The sequence below is a fragment of the Caloenas nicobarica genome, chromosome Z (genome assembly GCF_036013445.1).
Source record: "Caloenas nicobarica isolate bCalNic1 chromosome Z, bCalNic1.hap1, whole genome shotgun sequence".
NCBI lineage: Eukaryota > Metazoa > Chordata > Aves > Columbiformes > Columbidae > Caloenas > Caloenas nicobarica.
The window spans coordinates 95,707,621-95,727,231 of NC_088284.1; the positions used below are offsets into that span (position 1 = coordinate 95,707,621).

Consider the following 19,611-nt stretch of genomic DNA (forward strand, 5'->3'; position numbering starts at 1 on the left):
CTTTAAGGATCATACACTTTCACCATCCAGATAACTATAATACACCAGATAATCTCTTTCATTGTGCTAAGTTAAGGAAAATCACTGTATAAAATAAGTATTTCTGATTCTTCAAGCTAGTTTGCAAGTTACAATTTACAAATAAACTTAGGTTGTGATATTCCTTGCTCTTTGTTGTCAATATTTTTCTAAAGCTTAAGACAGCAATCCTCACCACTGTTCACTGACTGTCTGAATTAATAAATTACATTTGGATGAAACTCATTCGCCTTTTTATACTTCATAAGAGAAAAAAGCAAAATTAAAGAGTTAATCTATGATTCATAACACTGCTTGCATAAATAGGAAAGACTTACCTATTGCTTTTTGGCTGGCACACTACACTGCATGGGATGTACGGAAGACCTGAAATCACTGTGTTGTCTCTCATGCTGACGTGACATTTTTAGAATCAGTGAAGACAGTTTACGGAACAAAAATCTGCTTCCCATTATACTAAGTACCAAAACTGTCCTCTTGCACCCCAACGTGAAAGAACTGTTTTCCTCAGTTCTTTTTTAAACTGTCAGTAATAAGGCACTTCTTTTAAATATGAACTGTTTCTAAAGTCAGCTTTTGCTTGCTGATGTTTTAGATCTTTTGCCCATTGCTATTTACTGGTACTGATGGACAGCCTTTTTACAAGCTATCTTGCAGACCCTCTCTGCTCCGCCTAACAGAGAAGGCACTGTGAAATGAAATTGTACTTACTGGAAACAATTCAGCCCTGAATGCCTTGATTACTCTGATTATCTCATATACAAGCTCCCTCTGCAGGTAATAAGAAGGATAAGCAAAAATATGTGAAAAATGTGGGTAACAGCCGGCATATGAACCCAAATAATCAGTCACCATTTTAAAGAAATTCTCCCTGAAATCCTTCTCCAGTGTTACCTGATATAAGCCGTTAACACAGAAAACATTCTTTTTTTTTCCCAGCTGTGTCTTTTCTTGTCTGCTCAGAAAAGTTAAACATTCAGCTTTAGTCTTTCCTATGTCAAAATACACAGATTTCTTTTTCAAAGTCATCTAAACACTTTCAGGGTAGGGGGAGCGAAAACAAGGAAAAACAAACAAACAAAAAAAGACAGGAAAAAAAATTGCCCTGCTTACCCAGAGCCAAACAGAAATGAAAGACCACCCCAAACAAGAAAACAAATTCATCCTATCTGATGTATCTCCCTAACCCCAAAATAAACAAACAAACAGCAGCATCCCTCATTCTATTTACTGCTGGAAGATAAAACCCAATGCCACTTTCAGATACAATTACGCACGCACTCCGCTGAAGTTTAAAATGCAATTGAACTGAACGGCAAGTTATCTTGAAAATTATAAAAGTCTCTATCAATTTAAATCAAATTATGAAGTAAGAATGTAGTTTTCATCCAACTGGAGGTAAACTGCTTTTCTTCCAAAAGACATTATGCTTACCTTAGAAGGTCTTGAGTTTGTTCGCTGTAATAGCACGAGCTTTCTAGATAAAAACCCCTTGAACGCAAATGGGAAAAAGCTTAAATGAATGAAGCTATAAATATTAAGCAGATCAAAATTAAGCCTTCATCCTATCTAACCTTTAGCACATACTCAAACCGGGAAGCCATCACACAACATTAATTTCTCTTTTAACACAGAAAGAACGAAAGTACCCCTGTGGTTTTGTCTCTCTTGCAGAATGAAATCCCAGTTTCTTAACTTCTGCAAGTAGTGCCATTGGACTCATGAAGAATATTCATGAAATAAATGCATATGCATAGAGCATAAAGTCACATATGCCCTGCATGACTTTAATTTTCACAGGAAAAATAAACTCCAAAGTATAACCTTTCAAGGTCTCAACGTCAGCTTTATAAAAAAAAAAAAGTGGAAATAGACTCATGATATTATAGTATGGCTGCACTCATTACATGGGACAAATGTAGCACAAGTTTGGGGTGTCCACTTCAAGATGATGAAACTGCTGCATGCAGAGCTCTTTTCTGCTGCTTGAATATCTTTAACAGTTGGGTTCACAACCAGTTATTATCAGATAGTATTATACAACTCCTCAAATGAGGGAAAGAATGAGGAAGAAAGCAAGGAAAAAAATTCAAAAGCGCTAACATTTTGGAGAGATGATGATGCTCTATTCAAGCACCGGTTTAGGTTATTGCCTGGAGGGCAAAAGGATTTCTTCTCACTTTCAAATTATGTCAGCCTGCATTCCCCTCCCTCTCTAAAACAACTTCCAGCCTCAGCCCATTTTCCTGCCACAGCAGCTCAGCCAGGAATAAACCTCAACTGCAGAGGCACCTTCTCTCCTTTAAGCACTTTATACTGATTTACACAAGAATCAGCCTCACCGATTGACAGTCTGCATTTAAGAAATACCTATTAGGCTGAAGTAAATCAAAGCTGCAGGAGACACTGTCCTTCAATATTTACACGACAAATTCACCAACAAAATAGTTACAAATTTGTCTTGTGGAGAACACTGACTTTGTTCAAACCGAAGATGCAATCATTATTCATTCTGGGAAAGAAAAGCTTCCCAAACCGGTCACTTCACATAGAAAACGTCTAAATTAAGCTTAGAAGAATGAACAAAAGGATGCCTGGATCAGACGAAAATAATTCTGCCTACCATCAACACAGGCATCAGGAATTTGCCAGAGAAATGCAGAGTCAAGAGCAGAACTTGTTCTCAGCAATCTTTTCTTAAAATGTCACTTTATTTAGAAGCAACGCTGCCTATTACGAGAGAGTTGTTCCTGAACACTGTTCACTCCAGCGTAGACTGCTATGCCGTAAAAAGCAACAGATATGATACTATAAAAGAATATATAGAAAGGTGATCTGAAGTCTCCTTCTGGCATATGATCTCTCCCCACCACTGCAGCACTAATTTCAGAGTAAGGTTCTCTTTCTATTTGCACCAGATCCCATCAACAGCAAAGCAAGTATGATAGCCAGAAAAAAGGTTGGTCATCCCCTCCCCAGCTGCCAGGAACAATTTTTAACAATAATCAGCATTAGATTATTCTGTCGTCTAGATTCAGAGCAATAATCGGTTTGGGGTGTCGACTGATAGGAAAGTATCAACAGAGGGCACAAAGGAAAGCTTCAGCCTACCCTAAATGAGAGATTCGGGCAGAAGCAACTAAATAAACAGAAGTAGCCTAATTTTTAAAGCACAATTCTCCAGTAACAAATTGGTTTGCTGCTACCTTGCTGATATTACCTATTTTTTTCCAACAGTTGCAGATACAAATCTAACTGTACATTGAGATACACCTCACCAGCAGCAGTGCACAGTGCTCAGCTGCTGCCTACACTGTTCCTACCACAAACAGCAGTGAAAAAGCCCTAGAAATACGAAAACTCCCTTCTTTACCAATCTTCTTTACCGTAAGAGGTATGAACACTCCCAACACCTAATCTATGCATCCAGGCATCCCTAATTTAAGAATTAACACAGTAAACACACATATTTTTACAGTATCAGAATTCAGGATCTTAAATAGCAGACTTCATTCCTGTCATTTCGTTCCAGCTTTTGTAGCTCATTGTGGCCAAGTAACACATCATTAAAATACAAACAGAGCGTAAAAAAAACTCACATACATTGATGAGTGTCAAGTCGATCTGCATAAAATTTAAAAACCTGTTCCACTTTTCTCCCATATATTGCTGCTTGGGCAAAAGGAAGTATCTTTCTTGGGTGGCAAACACATTGTAAAACAGTTAGACTGAAGACAGTCATTTCAGAGGTATTCAGTACACCAAGGGACACAACAGGCAGATCTAGACTCTATCCTATTTATATGAGGAAATGGCATAAGATAAATTTCTTATGACAAAAAACTGCATTTCTTTAAAAGGAAAATATTCTTAATACCGCAACTACACAAGAAACTTAAGTAGCTTCTTATTAGCTCTAACTAGATTTCCTCTGAAGCTAGCTACTTTCAGTACTGAAATACAGACATTGATACTTAAATCTTTTTGTGTAAATATTAGTGTTTATAATGTGCTCCTAAGAGATTAAGATTAGGAAAAAAAAACCCACACACACTACGCAACCAAGGCAGGCCCTATTTTTCCCAGCCCATGATCACTTGTCAAGCCATGATTAATGCTGCGCTCTGTAGAGGGAGACATTACATCTAGGCTACAACAGACCTAAATTTTACCCTAAGGCAGAAGTCTGATTTAAACATCTCTATTCAAAGTGACATTTGTCCTCTCTTTTCAACCAGTTTCCTCTGAAATTCCAGTAAACTGACTTTGTGACCTACAAATGGTCCATTGATTCTAACTTGTCGTGTTGCCTGTCCTTGTAGCAAAGTTAGTTTTGGTGACTGAATGAAGCAAGATGTTATGCATTCAAGAAAAATACAGGAGCAGAGTCCATTAGGTGCTCTATTAAATGCTCAGTTGGATAACAGTGACTAGAATTTACGGCTATAAGGATTCCAGCTTACACAGAAGAGCTAAAGATAAATACTGAGGTCAACATTAAAAATCAGAAAACATTTTTATATTCAGAAGTAACAATGGCCTTCATATTCTGAGGTGATGAGCAAAGATTTTTTTTTTTTTTTTTTGCATTACAGACAAGAACATGGGCATCGTCAGGGCCACCCTGAAAAGTAATTACATTTTATCTCTTGCCTTTCACTCTGAAATGTCTGCTAAGGTATTTACATTTGTCTGTTACAAGAACAACAAGCTAGACAGGAGAAAAAAAAATAGTTGTGATTACTTATCTCAAGTAAATACTATTTCTCCAGTGAATGGTATTATTCCATCTATTTTATAAAGTTATTGTTAGATCCTCCAATTTATCTGTAACTGCTATTGTAGTAAGAAAAATAAGACATGCTTATACTTTATAAAGAAATAGCCAAATAGCAGACCGGGACACATAGAATAGTCAATATCCTTCTTACTGAACACGAAAAATGGCAACATTTGATAACATTAAGAAATTTAGACAGTGCTGGCAAGTTCCTACTAGCCATGGTAATCTTATTTCTGGTAGTTTTCAGGGTGAATTTATTTTTTTTCCTCCTCTTAGATGATCTGATAATTGAACAAATTTATACAAGTGTGATGGGATTTTACTTAGCAAATACCACATAAAACATTCCCCAAACATGAAGCACCTCACTCATGAAAACAGTTTTTTGTTGCAATTAAGCGAGCTGTATTTAAGCTCGCTTTGTGGCAGGATAACAATCAATAGTATTTTGTTGGAGACTGCACTCTACCTGCAGGTGTTAAGCACTGTGCTTGCTTCAGTCAGGCTGCAATGTTTTCTATTATTATGCCTTTCTAAATAATTTGGGTATATAGCAGACTAGCGTAAGTTCAGTCATTACACTACCTTACGAAAAACAAAAATAATGACATTATGACATATGCAGACAACATTCTTCTAAAACCCATAAAATACTCTAATGTCATGACCCATAATCTGGAGATGGTAAGATTCCAAATTTGAAGGCCTTTTTTTTTTTTTTTCCCTAAGGAATCAATTTCTGGTTAACTATCAGTTTGTATCAAGAGAATGCTGTAAGACCTCACCATTCATTAAGTAAGTGTATTTCTATAACTAAATCGCTTCTAGTAAGCGACACAATCTTCACAGCCTATGCTATAGAAACGTTGTACATTACAGGCTGAAAAAAACATGAGCTACAAGAAAATTTTCTACTGAGAAGGGCTTTGAGACTGTCATCTTTCAGCTTTTAAATTAAGAATGTTTAAAATAATCGTGTTTGTTAAAGACTGGAAGTATTTTCTAAACCAGGTATGTATTCACATTAAGTCACAAGTTACCAATATTCCAACATAACCACCTACTACTTTTATTTTAAGAACTGTTGGAAACAAAATGCAGCTATGTTTGAAAACTATTTAAATATTAAACAGAATTGTTAAGAGTATCGAGAATAGCCTTAAAATAGCTTTTTGTCTTTCCAGTTTTCTTGACATCCAATTACAACTGCGATGGTTTAAATCTTTTACTTGTTTAAAACTGAGGGTTTTAAAAAAATAACAGACAGCTTTTCAATTTAAAAGCTGCACATAAATACTTAAAAAGGTGAATTTCTTGCCATTTCAGATCACTTTTGTACATCACAAACATCAATCCTAAAAAAATGCTTCGAAAGAGCCTGTTTAACATGACATCTCCAAGTAACATGTTTAACTATAAAATTCACTAACCTGTACTCTAAAGTATTATTGCTTTATAACTGACTGCTTGTCTGCCTATGCATGAAAATTATTTCAGTTATACACCGGACGTGTATAACTGTTTAACGTCTTCTCCTGTAGTTCACAAGGTAAAATCATTAATCATTACTTCCAGATCTTGTGTTATCAGTTATCCTCAGATATTCTCCAGTGGAAATGCAAAGGAGACATGGAAGCATTTTTTGATATCAAGTATCTCAAGGTGGTTAGTGGTAGTTTTTTCTTCATTACTGTTATTGTTAGGCATGGTGCTATCCTCAGCAAGAGCCGTACTAGAAGTTATAAGTATTTTATTCTGTGTATGTCAACATCTTAGGTGGACACAGGATGAGCAAGGGCTTGGAAATATACAACCTTTTTAGACCGAATTTTGGTAAAAATTTATGTTTCTACCTTCTCTAAATATTTAATATATTAGATGGATGTTATTATTGGTACGAATTTACTACACGTTATATAGAAAAGTATTCAAATATAACTTCGATAAATATTTTGCCTAACTAGATACATCTCTTTCCAACATCCTTAATTGAGAATTATCAACCTTTCGAAAAAGCTGTCATTCAAGACTGCAGCATTTTTTCTTCATTGTAACTATTTACATTTTTAAAATATATATTGATCAAAATGTCATGTCTACATATCACATTTGCAGAAATAAAAATAATCGTATTATTACATATTATTAACCATACAGACTATGAACTCCTAGGGCTATACTACCTTCCTTATTTAAATTTTAATAAGGTGCTTCCTTACTAGAGACTAGAATTCCTGAGTAAACCCCTTTCCTGACTTTATGTGTTAAAAGCAATAAGAGATAAATAAAACATAGAGAAAGCTTCTGAAGTGATCAAATAAGAACAAACTAAGCAAACTTTGGTGTGCTGGGTTTTTTTTTTTTTAAAGCTCTCCTCTTGCTCATTTTAAGACGGGAAACACCCAGAAGCCTGGTGTTAATGTCTCTGCTGATTGTGAAAATTGCAGCAATAAAAACTCCAACTGCTTGTCTTAAATTAAGACTTGCAAGACTACATGTGAGATCTGTATCTTTACATTAGTTTTTATAACATTTGGAAGTTTGGTTGCCTGCTTTGATGTTGGTCTATTAATGAGCAGGGTAGACAAAAGCCAGAAAAAAAAAATGTTTACTGGAAATTCTCAAGTCAAAACCTGAAGTAATTGGTTTGTTCTAGCCCACATGATTCAATATCCTGATTCCTCCAACGACCAGTTCCCTGAGCTCTCTGAAAGTCTACGCTTTTTCGCTGTTGCCAACACATAGTAACCCACAGTGATTGAAAATGGCAGCTGAAGTGCTGCTGCAGCACATTAATTTTTCTCTAAGTGATCCAATTTTGTCTACCTGAATGTTGAAAATCTTCTTTCCACTACTTTTTTTTTAATCTTTAGAGATTTGTTGAATTTGGGATTGCCGTCATGTAAACCAAAGTGCAACATTTTCAAGACAATTTTTAGATTATCCCTAGTAGCTGAAAGGATAAAGCACTTTCTTTATAGCACTCTGCATCCAAAGCAGACTAGTTAACAGCAACTTAAGTGTGATAACGGCAATTACATCAATATGTTCCTTTTATACCACCAAAAGGTACTACCTTCAGACAGCCGAAGACATTAGGCAAATAAACTGCTGAAAATTACCTGAAAGTAATGACACGTAATTTTAGGACCACTAAACACACATATTTACAAAATACCCAAATGGTTATGTCCATTTAAGAATAACACAAGTCTGTATAAATTGTTTAATTAACTGCAGGGTGTTGTGTTGTTTTTTTTTTTTTTGCCAAGACATACCATATATACTCAATTCCTTCATTAAATGAAAGGAGATTGAAGCATGAGTGAAGACATCCTACTCTAAAGGCACATCACTGCCATGGCTTAAAAAGCGAAACTCCCCCCCCCCCATTAAATGGAGAACCGAGGCGGGGGGGGGGGGGGATCAAAATCACAACCCACACACATACAGACTAAATGCTAGATATCAAGTGCTTACACCAACTTTTTAAAAATACAAAATGCATGTCTTAATATCATCCAAGTAAAAGGTTTAGAAGGAAAGAATAGGCAAGGAAGGCACAGGAAGTTCTTATTTTGCCAGAGATATACACCAGAATACAGTCCCCAAAAAACATCTGGTCCCTGGAAAAGGTCCCAACTTACTGACAGATAACTGGATTTTGCTTGGCTTTTGGGTTGCTTCATTATGAATATTGATTTGCAAATATCATAAAAGGGTAGGCCAGGCCACATACCCCTTCAGACTCAATGAAATGGTAACAAAAGAATTTAAAAAAATGGAAATATGTAATCATGTAAACAACTACAATGCAATAAATGCTCTACATTGCCATCAAAACAGTACTCCTGCCATACTTGGTTTCAAATTATTTATTACAGGGTAATACTAACCACAAATTATGTTATCTTTGTAAACACAGTAGCACTGATTAAATGAGATTACAAGAATTACTCATTTTCACTTTTTCTAGACTAAAAAAGAAATGGGAATGTATTGCTGGTGGTGATCAAAACTCCTTTTAAAACTCTCCATAAAAATATCTATTATTCCAGCCTACCCACCCATTAAGGAGGGAAGCATATTTGTTTCAAAGGTTTGGAATCGAGAGGTCTTTTATTACAAGATTTCATTTGTTTTCTGAATTAATTAGAAGGTCTTCTCCATTCAGTCCCTGCACGGAGTAACGTGTAGGCCATACCCGGAGCATGAGTGCAGCAGAAAGGGCTTTCTAAATCCCCCTCACAGAGAGGAGACATAAGAAACCACGCAAGAGTGCCTGTCATAAAAGGTCACTTTTTTTTCCTCGGAACAAACCATTAATCAATAGAGCGTAATTGTCCGAGCCTTCGCAAGGGCTCTGCAGCGAAGGGACTTTGTTTTTCACTCGCATAATTGCAAAACAGCAAAAGTTCAGAAACATAACCCAAATCCACCTCCCCATTTTAGCCCTTTACAATTCCCACTGCCCTTTGGGCCTCTGCTTGGAAGCAAATGGAAGACAAGCTGAAGTTTTCTCAATTGAGCCGGAGCTAAGAAACCTTTGATATGCTAATACCCTCCTTCAAACGGTAAGAATTCACACTTGCATTAATTCAAACAATTTGTGCAGAATGATGCGAAATGGCACCTCTTTTCGTGGCAAGCAACAAAAGGAGGGAGCCGGAGCGTCTGAGGAAACCAAACAGCAGAACATTTGTTCTGCAGGACCCCTTCCGTGGCGCGCAGGGGCATTTCTGTGCAAAGAAAAACACACCTGAGCACCAGCAGCTCGCTTTACTTTCTGACAAACCGCGTTCAAACCCCAGCAGGGCTAGCGCAGACTAACAACAAGATGTTATTTTTAGAGCCAGACACAGCAACGGTGCCTCATGACACACTCTGTTTTCTGTCTCCAGATGGCCCCAGATTTCTACATATGAAAATAAATAGAAATATATATTAAAAAAAAAAAAAAAGTAGCTCTCACTCCACCGTCGACAAAGGGTAATTTATTCCATTTCCCAAAGCCCCCCAAGCCCCCCCCCCCGCCCCGCGTCCCGCACGCACGACCTAGTGCACGGACGCTCGGTTGAGTTACAAAAATAAACCCGCAACAGGTAATTTTTCACCGCACGGATGCAACTTTCCCCGCTGCGCGATGCGCGCCGGGGAGCGCCGCGCCACGGCGGGGCCTGCTCCGCGGGCCGACCCCCGGCCCCGCAGCCCCCGCGGCGGGGCGGACACCGGGCGGGGGCTGCGGGGACCCGGCGCGGCTGCCGCAGGCCCCTCCGCAGGGCCGGGGAGGGGGGCAGCGGGGGGAGCCCGGCTCCGCGCGGGCGGAGAGCGGCCGTGCGGGTCAGCGGCGCCGCCGCGCTGCTCGCGCCCAACGGCCGCGGCGGCCTCACGGACGGGCACGTTCCTGCGCCGGCGGCGGCCGGCAGGCGGGGTGGCGGACCCCGCGGGAGTGCGGCGGGGGGGGGGGAGCAGCGGCCTCGGGCACCGGCCGGCGAGGCCGACCCTAAAGTCAGTGCTTCCCCACCGCCAGAAGTGGGGAGCAGACACCGAAAGAAACGAGCGGCGAGGCTGCAGCGCGGCGGCTCCGCTTACCTCTGTCTGGGCGCCGAGGGCGGGCCGGGATCTGTCGCCCCGCCGGGACCCGCCAGCCGGGTCACCCCGCCGAGCGCGGGGCTGCGGGGGCGCGCGGCGGAGTTAGTCCGGGCTCGGCGGCGGAGCGGGGCGGGGAGCGCGAGGCGGCCGGCTCTGCGGCTCGGCGGGCTGGGAGCGCGGAGCAAAGGCGGCTTCTCTCTCCTCCACGCAGCCAGCCGGGAGGCTTCTCCGGGGCTAAGTCAACATTTTCCTGCAGTTTCCGACACTCCGCTCTACATGAAACGTATCATACAGCCAGGCTCCCGCACGCGCGCACAAAAAAAATTAAATTAAATTTAAAAGAAAACACGAAATGGAGGGGAGGACAGGCGCAGCGTGCGTGCCCAGCCTTTGGAGTCCGTTCTGTGCAACGATTAGGAGACGGGAAGCAGAGGCGATGCCAGCAGCAAGAGTAGCGGGGAACAACTCGAAAATGTTACAATGAACCCCCCCCTCCTCAGTGTCTCTGTAGCTCGCACCGACCGGATTTACATCTCCCGGGATGACATTCTGGCCTCTGGCGGGGTGCGGGTCCGGCCCCTCCTCGGATTTTCTCCTCTTCCTCCCGGTGCTGCTGCCCCGCCAGCGACTGGAGACTGGGCGCCGGGCGCTGAGCTAGTAACGCGCGCAGCAATGGGAAAAACGCAATACATACACACACAGGAAAAAAAAAAAAATCCCAATGAATTGTATCGCAGCCTTTTTGCTCATGCACCTCTCCGTGTGTGACTGGGGACTGCGAAGTCCTGACACAGACTCTCCGCCGGCTCTGAACTGGAGTCACCTCCAGCCTCCTCCCCCTCCAATCTCCACCCCCTCTCCCTCTGCTCCCCACCCCTGGGCTCAGCTAATCATATAAACATATTATCACGTAGAGCAGCACCGGCGAAGGACGAAAATCTCTCCCTGCCTTTTTTTCCTCTTTTCCCCCCCACCCCCGCCTTTCTCCCAGCTGAGGAGGGTGAAGGCTAACAACAAGCGCCTGGCCGCTCGGCACTGAAGGCCGAGCAGATGGGCTGCGCGCCAGGGCTGCCCGCTCCCCACCCCGCGGCCGCGGCTGCCGAGGGGCGCGCGGAGCCGCCCGCTCGCCGCCGCGGAGCCGCTGGGCGCCCCGGCCCGGCGCCTCGGGCCCCGGCGTTTCCCCGGGCCTGGGGCCTCGGGCCTGCCACCGCCCCCTCTCCCTTCCCCGGCGGCTGCTGGCGCGCTGCAGGCCGGCAGGCGTCTCCGCGGTACTTTCTCCTTGGCCGTATCCTCCAGCGCGACCGCGCACACAAACTTGTGCGGCCGGCCCTGCTCAGGTGCTGCGCAGAGAGGGGCCGCCCGGGCCAACTTACTGCGCCACTGTATGTGTTCCCTTGCTCCCCGTCTGCACACAAAAATAATTCACCGGGCTGGGCGACTGGCGAGCGAGGGCAGCCGAGGAGCGGGAAGAGGGGGGGATCTCAGCAGCCCGATGCTTTCGCGGCTCTTTTGGCCCCTTCATTTCCTCGCACGGCAGCCGCCCGGCTCCTGCCCGCCGAGCGCGGCTCCTTGCGCCGCTCGGCCCGCAGCAGCCGTCAGGAACGGCGCTGGGAAGCGCAGCGGTGCGTTCGTTGGGGAAAACATGTCAGGACAGGGTAAACAGCACTTGGAAACGATTCAAAGGATACTAACTTGACTCATTCCTGCGCTCAGATACAAAGCGCAGTTTGGAAGCGCTGTTGCATTCTTTCCAAAAATCCGCTCTTAGAAACCAGGGTCTGGGGTGGGTGGTAGTTTTGTGGGGTTTTTGGTTTGGTTTTTGGTTTTTTTTGGGTTTTGTTGTTGTTTTCCTCTGTATTGATGCAAAATACAGAGTATCCGCTCTGCCCTTTCAAGATGTACATGAACCATTCGCAGCTCTCAAGGTCAGGGAGAAGCAGCCGGGCACTAGCCAGAGCTGCTTTCGGCGCGGCGTGGCCAGGGCCCGGGGGGGCCGCGGGGGCCAGGGCCGCTGGCAGCGCCCGGGGCGCTTCCCGCCGGCGCCGCGCTCGGCGGGGGCTGCGCTGAGGCAGCGCAGGGCTGCGGTGGCCGTAGGGAGAAGCTGAGGTACAGCCACAGATCAAAGCAGCGCAGACCTGTCCTGCTAACGCCCCTTCCCGTTGGTTGAGGTTTTTTTGGTTTGGTTGGTTGGTTTTTTCGCCATTCCTTCCCTTTTCTGGCCGCAGCAGGGAAATGACACCGTCTTAATGGAGTCTACCCACAGAATCGCGTGCGCAAGACAGCACCACTCTGGGCTTGATCAACTGTTTTAGGACCAAAGCATATTCACAATTCCGCTTAGAACACCCGCACCAGGAAATCAGGATCATTACCATTGTAATTGGTAATGATTTATTTTTTAACTTAATTATTTTGACTTCCTGGCATACCCGTGCGATTAGTGTTCCTGTTTATAAAACTGTAACGTGAATTAAAAGAAACGTGACATGTTCCGCAGGAAACGGGATCTTTAAGACCTTGCAACATGAGGTAGTAGGAATGAGAGAGCTGGTCCAGGGCTCTCCAAAACCACATTAAACTTTCAACAGTGCTTGCAATAATCCCTGGGATTAGTATCTAAAAATCACTGAAATATGGACAGGCCATGGCCACGCTGACCTTCCTCAGCTCACAGTACCTGTCCAGGAGACTGGGAAGTGGAAGAGCAGTCCCAGGCTTTTAGGACCAAAGGAGGAATTCTGCCATAGCGAGCAGTGCGAAAAATCTGCAAATTACCTCAAAACCAATCTCAGCATGGGAGGACAGGAGATCCTGTGTCTATTTGATAGTTTCGTACCCACTAGCTATGATTGAAAGTTAAAAGTATGAGTTAGTGTGAAAGCAAAATGTAGCAAAAGAGGAAGGTCTCTATTTTCCCCAGTTTTTTAAGTCCTCTGTGTCTCCCTAGTGTAGCTGACTGCCCATTCTTGCTGAAAATACCCTTACAAGTGTCTGTATAAACCCTAAATAACGCCTTATGCATTTCTAATGGTATTAAATCATACAGGCATTTTACTGGTTTTTATTAGAAACTGATTTTCACTGAAAGGGTTGGATGCATCTGTTATGGAAACATGCTTAAAAAGAAGGTCATAGAAGTATAAAGATACACATATTGATTGGCTGTCATTTCACCAGAGTTTTAAAACATATCCTTAACAAATCCTACTTTTTTGGGGGTCAAATTAATGTAGTTGCAGAAAAGCAGTGATGGCCCTGTCCTTAACAGTCTTTTGCTTAGTTGATGAGAGCAGGATTTAGCCAGAAAACAGTCAAGAATACAATAATTATGTGGGGTAGGTGGTTTTCCTTTGAGAGGACATGAGACAGAGGAATTCTTCTATTTGGGGCAAGAGGTCTATTGGTTTCTGTATTTTTTTTTTCCTCACAAAAAGATTAAAAAGAACTGCAGAACTGATCCTTGTCTTAATATTTGGTGAAGTCGAAGTGAATTCACCTACGTGGATTCAACTGCAGGACTGAACTTTATTTTCTTCCTTTTCATAAAAAATTTCTGGAATCATATTTCTTTCTACATGCAGAAACGGAGTTTTACAACTCTAAGTTTTACAACTCTTAGGTTGTAAAACTGAGTTTTAAACAATTGGTGAAAATGCAGACAGAAACCTTTCAGCATTTGTTTCGAAAACACGTTTCCATTAATTCTCATTAAATCTGGATTAAGATATAAGAATACCTGGCAGAGGTGTATATTGTTTTGGCAAGTAAAATATTATTATTCAAGTGATTAATTTTACTTCACGTGAATCAGCATCTGTTTCTTTAAAATAGGAAAATTGTACACGCATTTATCCATGGCACACTTCAATCTGATCCTTTAGTTTTTACTGAGCCACAGTTATTGACAGATTTGAATATTAATAGATAAGAAGGAATTAAACCAAATCAAGTTTCTTTTCACCCTAAATCCCGCCTACTATTTGCTTTTCGCTATATCGCTTTAAAATATGTATCTCATTCCATATAGACACCACAAGTAAGTGCAGACAAGGAAATTTTGCTTAAAATCTTGCTTGGCTGCAACAGTGCAAAATATCTAGCTTGAAAACATTACAAGAAATGTTATAATCTTAGCTAAATCATTCGATAATATTTTAATTGCCCCTTTTACTGTTAAAGTTTGTAGTTTTCATGTTAAGCTGTATATTCTGTGTGTAGTGCTCTTGAATCACTTTGATGAACCTGCTGCATCATGTCCTTGAAAAACTAAAAGCAAATTCATCGTAATTTGAAAAATAATTACAAGAACTGTGTATCCATTGGCATTTCTAGGGAAATTTTCCCCCTGTGACAGGGCTACGTGTGGGATAGTAACAACTGGAAAAAATTTAACTGTCAGCTGTGTGCTTCAAGGAGATGCATCTGAGACAGATGTTTTAACTTGCAGAAAAAAAATAGCCAAATTATGATGTCTGCAATATGATCTTGTAGACTGCGCTAGAGGTTTTTTGCCATAGAATTGCAGCTTACATCTACCTGTTCTTGAAAAGGTTAAATTAAAATGTTTTAATATCTTGATAAATAATATTTTGTATTGCCCTAAGTGTCAGTTCCCCTGTGAGAAATGGTTTACAGAGATTTTATGCAACCTATTTTTTTATTACTGGAGTTTTATGACTGAACTTTAAATACTAGCGACTGACATTTCCTCCTATCTGTGTGTACTCCCGTGAATAACGTATCAATGAACTTCTAATTAGACGTAATGTTAGCAAAGACTGACAGAAGAGGTTGTATACATGTAGTGCAGTAGCTCCAGCTAAAATTGCCGTAATATAAAGACACGGTTTAATTGGTATAATGTAAAGATGTGTTTTTCCATGGTACCTGGAAAAGTACAAACCATTACATGATTTAACCATTTTGACACAAAACTAAAAAGGCAAGATTTTGTTTGTTTTATTTAGGAAAATCCCCAATTAATTTTGTAGACAAATTTATATAAATAAAATGTGAATGATACAACCCATAAGAGGAAATATCCAATGTATCATCTCAAAAGTTTGGAAATATATCTTGACAATTACCGGTCTTTTAAACAAAGTAATTGATTTTAGTGTCACTTGGGAAAAAAATGAAACCCATCAATAAAATCAGAGAATTCTGCAGCTGTTCCTAACAAATAAATGTAATATGAATTTGCATTTTACATAGTTTACTTCAGTAATCAATTTTAATGACTCATAATCTATATCATTATTTAAGAAAAGACAAAATCATTTACTTACTCATAACACTTGCTAATTGTTTTTAAAAATAATTTCTACACACGCCTAAGGAAACACCCATTTCCATTTGCTTTATGTTAAATCAACATCTAACAACTCATGGTGATTTCATTCAAAGAAAACAGAAGGAACACATTAGCTATGTGGTTAAAGAGATTGATGGGCTTCAAACATTTTAACCATGGATGTTTTTTTCCAACTGTAGAAACTCATGTTTTTAATTTAAATAGCTTCAAGAAAATGAAGATCATTTTATTCAACAAAGCTGTTGTTTCTTGTTTCTTAGACAGAAATTAATTTAATTTTGTTTAATTAAGTAATATTAGAAGCAACCTTGTTCAGAGAAAATGCAGCTATGAAACAAAAGCATGTGTATGCCACATTAACTAGGTATTCTGAAACAGAATTTTTGTATCTCATTAATAAATTACAAGAGATCAATATGATTTTTTACCAGTGAATTTAGATGCAGGTTTTTATGGTCATGCTAAGTTGCCTCTCCACTCTCTGAAAAGTAAACCTAAAGTAAAGCGATGGAGCTCAGTGTTATTGGAGAAGTAGATTCCTTACTTTGGGCTTTGGGTATTTATGGCTGTATGTTGGTGGAGAAAAGTTTACTGTTTAATGCTGCAGGCATATATAAAGGGCAAAGAGTTTTCAAGATTGAGCTGTTAGGAGTCACATAGCAGAACAGATTTTAAAAGAGGTGAGTACAATTCCCTGTTTTCATATTAAAAGCTCAGCACAGAGGCTGAAACGATCATACCAGGAAAGGAACTGCAGTGCGAAGCTTTTGGGGAAAGAGATATGTCACGAGATCCCAATTCTCCAAATACTCTTGCACATTTCTAGGTTCCCTTTCCTCCAACTGCTATGCCTGCATAGGCATTACTTCTGTATTTGGGCAGCAAATAATGTTTTTTAAGGAAAGAAGCAGGGCCCAAGAGAACAGTAAGAAATTGAATAGATTTTTCTATTTAAAATGAAAGTTATTTTGCCTGGCAGGTGGGGAGCTCCTTCTCTTCCTCCCCCTTACACAACTGTATTACACAATTTGCTAGGACTTCACTAGATCTCTGTATCTCTTTCACTCAGTAGTTAGTAACTGGCAAAGCACCCCATAGCTCAGACCGCCATGTGTGGAGGTCACTGCATATTCTCACCACCTCCCCTCACCTCTCGCTACACTACTGCTTCATGTAGCAGAATGGGAAGATTTGAAAATGAATGGGAGAAGGACTGAATGTCATATGCTAAACCACTATCCCTGTTGTGATTTGCTTTATCAAACTCCACTTGCATCTAGAACTTACTCTCATTACAGAATGCTTTTAAAAATAATATTACCTAGGTTACTGGCCACTTTTCTGTTGCTTGTGTGTCACAAAATAAAAGGTGATGCAAAAAAGATGAACAAGGAATGCAAAATTCAAAGGCAAAGCATTGTATTTGCAAGTACGAATCCATCAAGGCTTTTGTCTTCTTACCCCGGCACCTAATGTAAGCATCCTAGGCACTATTAAAGTCCATGTTCTTGATGACATAGGCCAAGATTTGAAGATATATTAATCTTTATCTGCACAGCTCTACAAACCCATAAAGATTTGGATGCCTACATGGAGATAAGGTTAAATTTACTTTCTTGAGGAGTTATGAGATAAAATACAGCAAATTCTTGGACCACGAACCAGAACTCAGGCCTTGCCAGGCCAGTTGGCTGCCCACATCATCAAGCTACAGAGTCATGTTCCCTTTGGTGCTCTCACTTTCTAGCCCAGTGAATCATGAATTGTTTTCTGCCTGGTGCACAATTTTAACTGGAAAATATCTCCATCTCCAATCAGGCTCTGGGTTAGAGAACTGTTTAACTGGGGAGAGAGACACATTTGAACCCTTTCAGGAAGAGGAGAGAACTGGTCCTGTTTCACACTTTGGATAAGTCTCTAACTGCGGATTGTAGAATAAAGCTACACTTTTAAAAGAAAGTGGTGATTACCCCTGGGTTTAGTAACAGGCTGACTGTGTTGGTGGGTGTCAGGTGCTCTTAGAGTATGACTGTCACCTTTAACTGCTCAGCTTTTTGTTACAGACAGCCTTGGCGATGATGTAGGTGCAGAGCTCCCTAGTCTGGTTTATCTTGACTGAAGCAATATTTGGCATGATGAGCATTAGAGGTGTAGGAAAATTTAATGTAAAAACATGGAAGTGTCTCATCCCCAAGACACATATTCCCCCGATAGGCAGCATTGAAGCAGAGGGGCTTTTAAACTTAAGGGCTTAAATTCCTTCCACGTTTCTCTTTGGGAGTCTAGTTGTTGGAATTCTGTACGATGCCTACATGAAAATCTAGTCCATAGTCACAATAATCAAGTTCAGAGATATGGTAATCGGTGATGAACAAGAAAGAACAGGGTGCTCACAATCAATCATGAACAGAAAAGAACCTCCCACTGGGACTTCTTCACCTCATGATTGCAACTTTCAAATTCTCTTATCAAAAGGCAGGGCATGAGAACCATATTTGCTTCCAAACTTGCATATTTCATTTCACATTTACTGTCTTCCCAGTGTGCCACCAGGTGTTATTCTGTAAGAACAAGGGGCGGGGGGGGGTTGTTGTTTTCTTTTTTAATTCAGAATTTTCAATTGGTAGCTTTAATCAAGACAATGTACAAGTCGTGCTTTATGTACAGTTCATCTGGTTCTGCTTCTTGTTTCCCATGCCACTCTGGAAGTGCTCATAACCTCAGTTGATTGGTTATACTTGCTTTGATTTTGTTTTGCGGTTTAAACCAAGGACTTGGTCCCTTATATTTTTTCATAAGAATATATTTTTTCCCCTTGGTACTGATTGCCATTGAAATGCTGACAGTTATGTGATTGGCTCCCTCTGGAGCGGATACCAGAGATGCATCATGGATCACTGGTCAGAGAGCCTAGAAATGGCAGCAAATTCAGTCTCTCCCCACTCCCCATCATCTCTGTACATCAGCCCTGCTTTGCAATCCATCTCAGCTGGCATGGGCAGAGCATGGAGAGGGAGACCCGGATTTGTTTCCAGGCTTACATCTTATAGTTCTCATTTTGTCATGTTTGTGTTACATTGCCAGGTGTAACTCCGCCAGCTGTAAGAACAGGCATTTTCCTTCACCGAAACTGCCTATAAAAGTCTCTGTTTCAGTAATGATTTGTTATACATTACAAACACCTGCAGCACATGGGAATTAATATCACTAAGTATAGGGATCAAAGATATTCCACCTTTTTTCTTTAATTAAATGATCATTTACTTCTGACAGACCTCGATGTTTTTGACAAATAGTATTTGAATCTGATTGAAGGTATGGTTACGCCTTTCTAAAACACTGCAGTCAAAGAATGATATTACTACCATGCTCCTGTTGCGAGGAACATCGATTGACTGCTTAGTACTACTGCTAATTATAAATATTAAAATATATTCAATAATTAATTAAGATGCTATTCCCTACCTCACTATGAGCACTGGCGGCTGTTTGTTGAATAATCAGCACCAAAATATGATCTTTTCATATTATATCTGGTAAATCATAGTACCGCACTTAATATATCATTAAGACAACAACACACTTAAGCTTTTATTGCATGCTTGGAAAGCAAAGTGAGAAATCTGTATGCATTTACACAGGAATGGGGTAATTTCCTGCATATGTAACCACTGGATCTTAGCGAAGAATAAACCACAAATTTGCATGGTACTTTTAGGTGTCCAGTTTTGCCTTTCTATTTTCTCTTCCTGTCACCTCTCTATATGGCTACATTGGTTTAAATTGCTTTCTTTAGAATTTTTGTTGATAGTAAAATTAATGTGCAAATTCCCTATCAGTTGTATATATTAATATAATTCCCTCTCAAATACAGCTCATTGAA

The 19,611-nt window shown here is 40.9% G+C and overlaps 2 protein-coding genes across 10 annotated transcripts in view; one reads left to right on the forward strand and one right to left on the reverse strand.

The window, feature by feature from the left end:
• Positions 1-19,611, reverse strand: part of ADGRL2 (adhesion G protein-coupled receptor L2) — a 390,203-nt gene that overhangs the window by 148,313 nt on the left and 222,279 nt on the right. For 6 of the 9 annotated variants that reach the window (XM_065657087.1, XM_065657086.1, XM_065657082.1 and 3 more), the window contains exon 1: positions 10,415-11,178. The exons of 1 other annotated variant lie outside the window; for it this stretch is intronic. The gene's annotated coding sequence lies outside the window, so the exon portion shown is untranslated. Of the gene's footprint in view, positions 1-10,414; positions 11,179-11,840; positions 11,898-19,611 lie in introns of those variants that run through there. 2 more of the 9 variants (XM_065657085.1, XM_065657084.1) reach the window with 2 other exon arrangements.
• LOC136002146 (collagen, type I, alpha 1b-like) lies at positions 9,944-10,747 on the forward strand. The gene has a single exon (XM_065656979.1). It carries the CDS (start codon positions 9,944-9,946, stop codon positions 10,745-10,747), a length of 804 nt encoding a protein of 267 aa, XP_065513051.1.